At 43.4% G+C, this 9,543-nt stretch overlaps 1 protein-coding gene across 3 annotated transcripts in view; it reads right to left on the minus strand.

Moving 5' to 3' along the window:
* The window catches only part of LOC118218442 (VPS10 domain-containing receptor SorCS1-like), a 142,466-nt gene extending 133,406 nt beyond the window's left edge, over nt 1-9,060 (minus strand). Inside the window, exon 1 of one of the 3 annotated variants that reach the window (XR_004763414.1) lies at nt 7,981-9,060. Coding sequence is in view for 2 of the 3 variants with exons in the window: in XM_035401089.1 (XP_035256980.1) it covers nt 7,981-8,778 (798 nt within the window). In the remaining variant the exon portion in view is untranslated. The remainder of the gene's footprint in view (nt 1-7,980) is intronic. The other 2 variants (XM_035401089.1, XM_035401090.1) reach the window with 2 other exon arrangements.
* Nucleotides 9,061-9,543: the final 483 nt, after the last annotated feature.

Below are 9,543 nucleotides of genomic sequence, written 5' to 3' on the forward strand. Positions count from 1 at the left end.
GGATATATTTATATTTCGTAATTTTGATATATAACATCCTACTTCTTGTGATATACAGTACTGTACATGGTTACTGTAAACAGGCTGCCATGACTCAGTACAGATGTGATGGGTCAAAGAAAAAAGAAAGATTATGAAAAATAAGAAGAAAAAGACAAAGCTCTTATAAATAAAGGGATATTCTACATTACATTACATTTACTTGGCAGACGCTTTTATCCAAAGCGACATACAATAAGTGCATACCGAAGGTCATTGGAACAACTACAAAACACAGGTCTTATAAGGTACAATACACATGATGTAACAGTTATTCACAGCCATGAACACATTAAATCCAGTTCTATTGTCAGCTAACCTGGTAAAGCCTATTTTCAGCAGAGCGCTTGTTTCATCACATAAACCCGGGGTTAGTGGCGGCATTTGCCGTGGTGTTTATTGGAAACGAGCAGCAGAGACAAGAGTGCAGCCCCTACTTTCCCAGCACTGCCATTTCCCTCGGCCCCGCGGCCTTCGACCAGTCCCTGACTCGCTCGGTTAACTTCAGGTGCATCTCATCCGCGGCTGCTGATCCAAAATGGCGCCCAGTCCCTGACCCGCTCAGTTAACTTTAGGGGCATCTCATCCGCGGCTGCTGATCCAAAATGGCGCCCAGTCCCTGACCCGCTCGGTTAACTTCAGGTGCATCTCACCTGCAGCTGCCGATCCAAAATGGTGTCCAGTCCCTGAACCACTCAGTTTACTTCAGCTGCATCTCATGTGTGGCTGCTAATAGAAAATGGCACCCGGTCTCTGACTGGCTCAATTAACTTCAGGTGCATCTCATCTGTGGCTGCCGTGCTCTCCACCACCTTCCTGGGGGTTACAGATTGGTCTTCGCTCAATTTCAGGCACGTCGCTCTTCGGAACGCCAAAACTCTTCTGCCCCCGATCGGCCGGCAGACGAGGCTTTCTCCGCTAAAGAGACCGCGGACCGTCCTCCAATCCCGCCAGCTATCAGCGCTGTCAATCCGAGTTGCAAAAAGCACCCGCGCTCAGGGAAACCACTAATGTGCACACACAGAGCCCAGCCTTATTTCTCTTCCCCAGATTGAGAGCAGGCAGCTCTCACGGCTGGGCTAAGTGGAGGGCCTTAGCTAGCCTTATGAATTCTCTCCACATGCCAAACACTGAGTAATGTAATCTTTTTACATGCCTCGGCCAGGTAACACTGCAATCTTACATCGCTGAATTGATGACATGGCTGAAATCAACAACACCGGCAGCAATTTCCCTCACACAGAGAAAAAAAAACCAATGGAATCCGGAGGAGGCGGGGACAGACCTGGATACTGTAAAGATTAAGGCTTGCATTCATCTGCAGGGGTTGACCTAAAATGCCTTTGTGTATTGCATTTTATTTTATTTTTTTTGAGGCAGGGGTGTCAAACTCAAGTCTTGGAGGACTTGCAGTGTCAGCAGGTGTCCTTTCAATCAACACCCAGTTAAGGCCTTGAGAACAAGGTGTGTGGACTCTTTAGATCAGTGTCTAAATTTACTCACTTGTGCTGAAACGCATCAAAAAACCTGCAGACACCGCAGCCCTCCAGGACTGGAGTTAAACCTGCAGACACCGCAGCCCTCCAGGACTGGAGTTAAACCTGCAGACACTGCGGCCCTCCAGGACTGGAGTTAAACCTGCAGACACTGCGGCCATCCAGGACTGGAGTTAAACCTGCAGACACTGCGACCCTCCAGGACTGGAGTTAAACCTGCAGACACTGCGGCCCTCCAGGCCTGGAGTTAAACCAGCAGACACCGCGGCCCTCCAGGACTGGAGTTATACCAGCAGACACTGCGGCTCTCCAGGACTGGAGTTAAACCTGCAGACCCTGCGGCCCTCCAGGACTGGAGTTAAACCTGCAGACCCTGCGGCCCTCCAGGACTGGAGTTAAACCTGCAGACCCCGTAGCACTCCAGGACTGGATTCTGAAACCAGTGTTTTTGGCCCACTGCCCTGTGAGGCCACTGAAAAGTCTTTTTTTGTTTTAGTTCCCACTGCACTGTGCTGTACTGGCATCAGGACGCACTCCAAGGGCACGCGGCCTCAAATCTCACACCTGCGCTAAACGCCATCTCCTCCATCATCCTGAGCACCTGCCATTAATCTCACATCAGAACGAGCAAAGGTCCCGTCTGACGAACTCCGACAGCATTCAGCAGCTCTGCCAAGGCTCCCGATCACACTCATACAACTGCCAGCCCTCCGTCTCTGAGTAAATCAACACAACGTGCCCTGAAGCCTCATGAATTACTCGAACATGCATAATTCAACAGCAGGGCTAACGTGCTGCTTTTGTCCTTTTTGGCTGGACCGCAACAGTGGGGCTAGCCCTACAAACGCGAATGTCTGTGACTGACTGACTGAGTGATAAAGTTACACCACGGATGTCTGTGACTGACTGACTGAGTGATAAAGTTACACCACAAATGTCTGTGACTGACTGACTGAGTGATAAAGTTACACCACGCATGTCTGTGACTGACTGACTGAGTGATAAAGTTACACCACGGATGTCTGTGACTGACTGACTGAGTGATAAAGTTACACCACGAATGTCTGTGACTGACTGACTGAGTGATAAAGCTACACCTCGCATGTCTGTGACTGACTGACTGAGTGATAAAGTTACACCGCAAATGTCTGTGACTGACTGACTGAGTGATAAAGTTACACCGCGCATGTCTGTGACTGACTGACTGAGTGATAAAGTTACACCACGAATGTCTGTGACTGACTGACTGAGTGATAAAGTTACACCGCGCATGTCTGTGACTGACTGACTGAGTGATAAAGTTACACCACGAATGTCTGTGACTGACTGACTGAGTGATAAAGTTATACCGCGCATGTCTGTGACTGACTGACTGAGTGATAAAGTTACACCGTGCATGTCTGTGACTGACTGACTGAGTGATAAAGTTACACCGCGCATGTCTGTGACGTCGGCCAGTTCGGTCCAACCATATACTAGGTTTTAACCTGGTCTTGTTTATATAGGGAAGGCCCATTACTTACATGTACATTATGTATACGTACATTTCATTTTTTGTAGTTGTTACAGTAAAATGTATATAGTGTTATTTATAATATGTATGGTTTCTTGTAAAAAAATTTAAAAAATAACAGCTTTTTGTGCAGTCCTTCATATCAATTAGCCGCTAATGTGAATTTCCATCCTTGTGCCTACTGAGTTTTGAAATGGCTGAAGTCGTTCGGGGTACAGAGTGTCCATGAATGCATGCTGTGGAGGATGAATATCTGATTAAATAAAACTGAAGGTCAGACAAAACTTTTGGGAATGAGTCTTTTATTTCGTCTGCTGGCATGCTGAGCTGAGATAATTTACGGCAGGTATTTTACTCCAACTCCACGTCTCTAACAAACCACTCAGATCTCTCTTTATAGCCTTGTGTTTTGCTCAACATGCATATATGCATTCTTGTATTTTTGTGGAGCATTAAATTGCCATATAATTTTATTAAAAGACAACTAATGTCATGCTTTTGCTAAGAGAAAAACGATTTATGAAATTACAAAGAACTGCAATGAATTTATCAGAACCCATCCTGATAAATCATATTACAGATCTTTTTAAACGTAGTATATGTTTTTAGAAAAAGTAGATTTGGAATATAAATTTGAGCTAGCGTGCGCTACCACTAGTATCCAGACCTGGCATTGACACTATAACTTCCTGCTACTCCTCAGGGATGTAGACTTCTGGTTATCCTTTATCAAACGAGTACTGAATCAATTAAAGCTGACTCTTCCTTGTCTTTTGTCTAAATCTTACTTTAATCAGTCATGTTTGTTAACGTATGCACTGAACCGAAATCAAAAGCAGTTAGGAATTTGAAGAGGCTGGAGACTGTAGGAGTCCTCAATATCTTACGCATAAGCTGATGAACAATAAATCAAGTTGTTGCCTTGCACATATGTTCAGGTAGTGCAGACTGCATGTGTGCAGGTAGTATGGACTGTATATGTTCAGGTAGTGCAGACTGTATATGTGCAGGTAGTACAGACTGTATAAGTGCAGGTTGTGAAGCCAGTATATGTGCATGTAGTGCAGACTGTATAAGTGCAGGTTGTGAAGCCAGTATATGTGCATGTAGTGCAGACTGTATATGAGCAGGTAGTGCAGACTGTATAAGTGCAGGTAGTGGAAACTGTATATGTGCATGTAGTGCAGACTGTATATTTGCAGGTAGTGGAAACTGTATATGTGCAGGTAGTGCAGACTCTATGTGTGTAGGTAGTGCAGACTGTATATTTGCAGGTAGTGCAGACTGTATATGTGCAGGTAGTGGAGGCCATGTATTAAAAAGTGGGGGCTGGGGGCAGATCCTTTGAGGTCAGGATGAGAAATTGGTCTTTGCTGGATTTCTGCAGAGTACGTCAGGCTCAAACTGAATGTCATCCCATTCAAATCAAATGCATGCAGCAGGGGATACCGTTGCTAGACAGACTGTGGAAATCATAAGGTGATTTCTTAATCTAGTCCCTTGTGCAAGTGCCGAGTAAGGTGAGGATTCGGGACGGTACTGTGAGGGGGCGAGAGTAGGACTAATAACGTTCTCTCCCGCTCTGTATTCTCGGAAGGAAGCGTGAGGTAGTGCAATAAACCGCATTATCACCCCTAAATTAACAAGCAACAACAACGCTGACACCAAACGCTAGCCAAACACCACAGAACAGTATGTTGACTCGTGATTAGTATTCATGAGCGCCATTAATTATTTGGCATCCCCCCCCCCATGATTAATTAAAGAACCAGCTTTTTTAATCCACATGAATCATTATCTGTTTGACCGAACATACATAGTGTAGTTTCTTTTTTTGGCTAAGCGGAGTGGATATGAGGACAGAACAAAATGTAGCACGTATGATAAATACTTAGCTAGCAAGCACCATCTGCTATAATGCATTCTGTGCAGATGGCTTTGCGGTACTATTTCACAGCAAATCTAAACAGGTTTGATAGACCTTAGCACCTGCATTATCACAAATAAACTGAAATAAACAGCGAGCAAAAAGTCCAGCCTCACCACTATCACTTATTTATTATGAAAGTAGTGCCATAAAACATTTGATCATCGCTGCTTCGTGGGCTTATATAAAATTGCATTTGGTTCATTTGCTGCCGTTCCGATGCACATTGTGGTGCATTAGGATGTGGGTATGCAAATGTAGGTAATGTAAATTGTGACTATGCAAAATAATGTTAGCAAAAAGAACAGAATACATATTAATGATGTGCTATCATAAAGTTATGTTTGGTATTCTTGGTATTATTTATCGTTAAAGCATTTAACAAAGTAAGAAAAATAGTAAAGTGTAAGTCTTTATTCTTATTAATACACATGACTATTAGAATGGTTTGAGCTTTCTGGTACCGAAAGACAAAAAGACAGACAGACAGACAGACAGACAGACAGAGATTTCTTCTAAATGCTCATTTTGATGTTTTGACATATATAATTTGACAGTCCCAGTATGTACAACATTGTCCCTCACAGAAAGCGGTGTTGCGTTTCAACATTGTCCCTCACAGAAAGCAGTGTTGTGTTTCAACATGGTCCCTCACAGAAAGCAGTGTTGTGTTTCAACATTGTCCCTCACAGAAAGCAGTGTTGTGTTTCAACATTGTCCCTCACAGAAAGCAGTGTTACATTTCAACATGGTCCCGCACAGTAAGCAGTGTTGTGTTTACGCTGGAGCACCCATGCACGTGTGTCATGAGGCACAGATGTGATTCAGCCGGGAATACACAACAGAAAGGCTACAGCGTCCAGGGCGTGCCTGTCGCTGTGTTACGCGATGTGATTATCACCTGACAGGCTCTTCTGCTCCGCAAAACTAACCTGCTACCATACTCACTAAAAGAGATGTAAAACAGCACTCTACCTCACTCCTACAGGAAGAGGAAATAGCAGCCAACATCACTGCCTGAGCTCTATCAGACTTCACCCAGCTCCCCAGCTATCCCCATCACGATTCACCTGCATTTCAATAATGCTTTACAATGCAAATTTTATGTGATTAAGTTAGATAGTGCATCACTCTATTAATCACTTAGTTAATAAAATGATGACAAGAAATAATGCGCTCACGATAAAAACAACCAAAGATTATTTCCCATTGGTCGCCTGTCTTTTCCCAGGAAATGTCTTGGATTGCAGCACCTCAAGACATAATCATTTTAACTCATAGCCGTTTATTTTAATTCATTGGCTGCTTCACCGTACCACGTTTCTATGACTTATTTTTAAAGAGTTTATCATTCAGAATACTCATCATATCCATTTTCTCTGAAAATGTGAAAATGAGCTTTGTCCATATTTTCACAACTGAGACGAAACAGAAAACCGTGTTTTTTCCCATCATTAGCCATCTTTTTCACACATATGTCAATCACTGCAGCATTATGATGCCTTCAGTGGTTCTGGCACAAGAGAAGATGGGCTGATCAGCTGATCTTCAGTGATTTTGACACAAGAGAAGATGGGCTGATCAGCTGATCTTCAGTGATTTTGACACAAGAGAAGATGGGCTGATCAGCTGATCTTCAGTGATTTTGACACAAGAGAAGATGGGCTGATCAGCTGATCTTCAGTGATTTTGACACAAGAGAAGATGGGCTGATCAGCTGATCTTCAGTGATTTTGACACAAGAGAAGTGGGCTGATCCTGCATCAGTTATACTGTATAAAAGTCACACCCAGAACAAGCCAGAGGCTGTTAAAAGGACTTTTATTTATTTTATTTCTTTTCTTTTTTTTTAGTTCCACAGCTGCAGTGAAATCAATTACTGCTGCTTTTGTCTAATTAGGTGAGCACCTGTAGTGCACTTTAACAGTAAGAGGTGTGATATTCAGCTTTGCAGTACAAACCCAGCTGTGTGGGACCTGGAAACTGTATTTTACAGTGGTACTTGGGATCTATTTCCATGGTGCCTACGGACGACAACAGTCGTAGAAACGGCGAATGGTGTTTCATGTCTCACGTTCTCTACAAAGTGTAAAATCACCATTTCTAACAGAGCAGAGGAAACAAAGTACCCGAAGGGTCCGGTCTGAAGAAAACCATCAGAGCGGAGAACCTTGGGCATCAGAAGAATGGCAAAATAACGGATGTGCTGACAGTAAGGTCTGTTAGGGCTCTTCAGGTAGCTGTGATGTGAGTACAAAAATCCTTGTTTTCATATGATATGAAATATTATATGAGTTGGTACACATTATAAGGAATAGATACAAAAGACACAGACAACAAATACTGTGATTATGGCTTACCTGCTTAATGTACACATGTGGAGTGTGTACATTAAGCACACACAGAGTGAGAGAGAGAGAGTGAGAAAGAGAGAGAGAGAAAGAGAGAGAGAGAGAGAGGGAGAGAGAGAGAGAGAGAGAGAGAGAGAGAGAGCCCTTAACAGTAAAAATGAACCACTAGATTGTTTCTGTCTATTACTGACATTGAAGACCTGTTTCCCTTAGCACGTGGGACACTGAGGAGAAGATGAGGTCATTGAGACTGCTGTATTTGCTGCAGTTCAATCTGCTTACCTGTTGTTAGGAAACACCATTAGTGAACCTGTCCGAATCAGATAAAGGACTAACTGCGGCAGAATTTGGAGGCAAAAGTATGCCGCCGCCCAACTGGCAAAAGTATGCTTACGCCCAATTCTGCAACTATACGACACTGAATTATTAATGAGAACCCCAGTGGATCTAAACTCAGTGTGTTACTGTGGCCGAACCCGGTCGAAGACAGAGGCAATAAAGCGTACTCTATCCATTCTACTAACTTGAGGACTAAAATTAAGTTAAAATATATTACAACCACAGTTAATCGCGGTGGCATTACACAGCGTCTGGGTACATGCGAGCTACGCGTTCATAAATCTTTGTTGCATTCATGGGTACGTTTTCACTTACGCTGCTATTTTGTCCAGACCAGTGCACCATGGCTTGGTTGTGCGCAGAATCCCCTGTCAAAGCGAATGTGGAGCTGGTCAGCTTCAGCTCGTCCGGTCGGGAATGGGTTGTCCGACTCTCCTCACTGCTGCCCCGGAAAGCAGACCGAGTGAATCTGCGCCCAGCCAACGAGGTGCTGCGCTCTCGCCGGCTGCCCCAAGTCCGCGAACCCCCGATTTGCTTGGAAGTGGGCTTAGTTTCTTTTCTAAGTTTCCGACTGCTTCTTAGACTACTGGAGCTGTTATCGCGAATCGTTTTATCACGAATGACTGGACTGATAACTGTCTTTGCGGTTAAGCCACCTTGTTTCTTTTTGAGATCTGAGATTTTTGAAAGTTCCCAGTCGCGTAGCTGCACTTCTATCGCGCCAGACTGCCCTCGGCTGAAGGTCTGACTCAAATGACCAGGTTTCAGTTTCCGAGATAAATGATGACTTGTATCCCCTTGGTTTTGGTCTGAAACACAATCGAGGGACTGTGATGCACAGTCTAGATGGTGAGTCCCGTCAGTTTTAGGATAATTTACAGCTGCCCCGTTTCCATGTCTCATACCAAGTTCCTCTTCGGATCCTGTTGCAGATTCTCCCGTATCCATTTTATAAGCCCCTACTAATTCCCGAGGAAGCGGTTTAGCCACCGCGGGCTGGCACGATCTGCACGTTATCCCCGCGTTTGCACCGGGAAGGGCAGAAGCAAAGATCAGAACCAAGAGCCAAAGTGCTGCGTTCCTGAAGGGACGAGTGCCGAATCCGTTCCCCATTGCCGTTAGCGCAGAAAGACACAGGCTTAATTATTATAAAATATTTACCCCGTTTGTCCAGGTTTGTTATGAAATACGCCGTTGTCTGACTCCTTGTAAGTTACCCTGTTATACAAAAGTGATATTCTGTGAAGCGATTCAAGTTGAAGCATTTGATCAGTTGAGGCGCCACCAGGGGGAGGAGCTCGGCCGAATCTCGAGGAAAGATAGAGAGATTTCTTGGGCCTTTGTATTTTTTTTAACACGGAATTAATATTTAATCAGCCCGTCTCAACTTGAGCGAGAATTGCTGTAAAGATCTATTTTGCTGTTTCCCCCTGAAGTGTGGTCTTGCATTTATGTCGATGGTGTGTTCACAGTCGAATATATAAAATAAGTTTGGTTTCAATAAAAAAAATAATGACCGTAAAAAAACTTTGCCATAGAAATTTAGATGTTGCTCATGCAGTATTTCTAACTATATGGAAATATCACAAATTTAAATTACAGTGAAAAAAATACAAAATACTGCAGATGCTAGATCTTAGAAAATTATATCTACTGCAACCAAATTATTTTAACAAATGGTCTATTAATAATATAAAAAATAGAAAATATGTGATTAAACTAATGGTATTGGCTACTCATAGTGTAGTGTACAATTAAGGAACGTCCATTAAATTAGATGAATGAATAAATAAATTAAACACACACACATACGGCATCTGTTTTTTTAAGGATCATAACTCATTTATCAGAATTATGGGCTTGTTGTTCTTGTCAAAC

Source organism: Anguilla anguilla, chromosome 18 (assembly GCF_013347855.1).
Source record: "Anguilla anguilla isolate fAngAng1 chromosome 18, fAngAng1.pri, whole genome shotgun sequence".
NCBI lineage: Eukaryota > Metazoa > Chordata > Actinopteri > Anguilliformes > Anguillidae > Anguilla > Anguilla anguilla.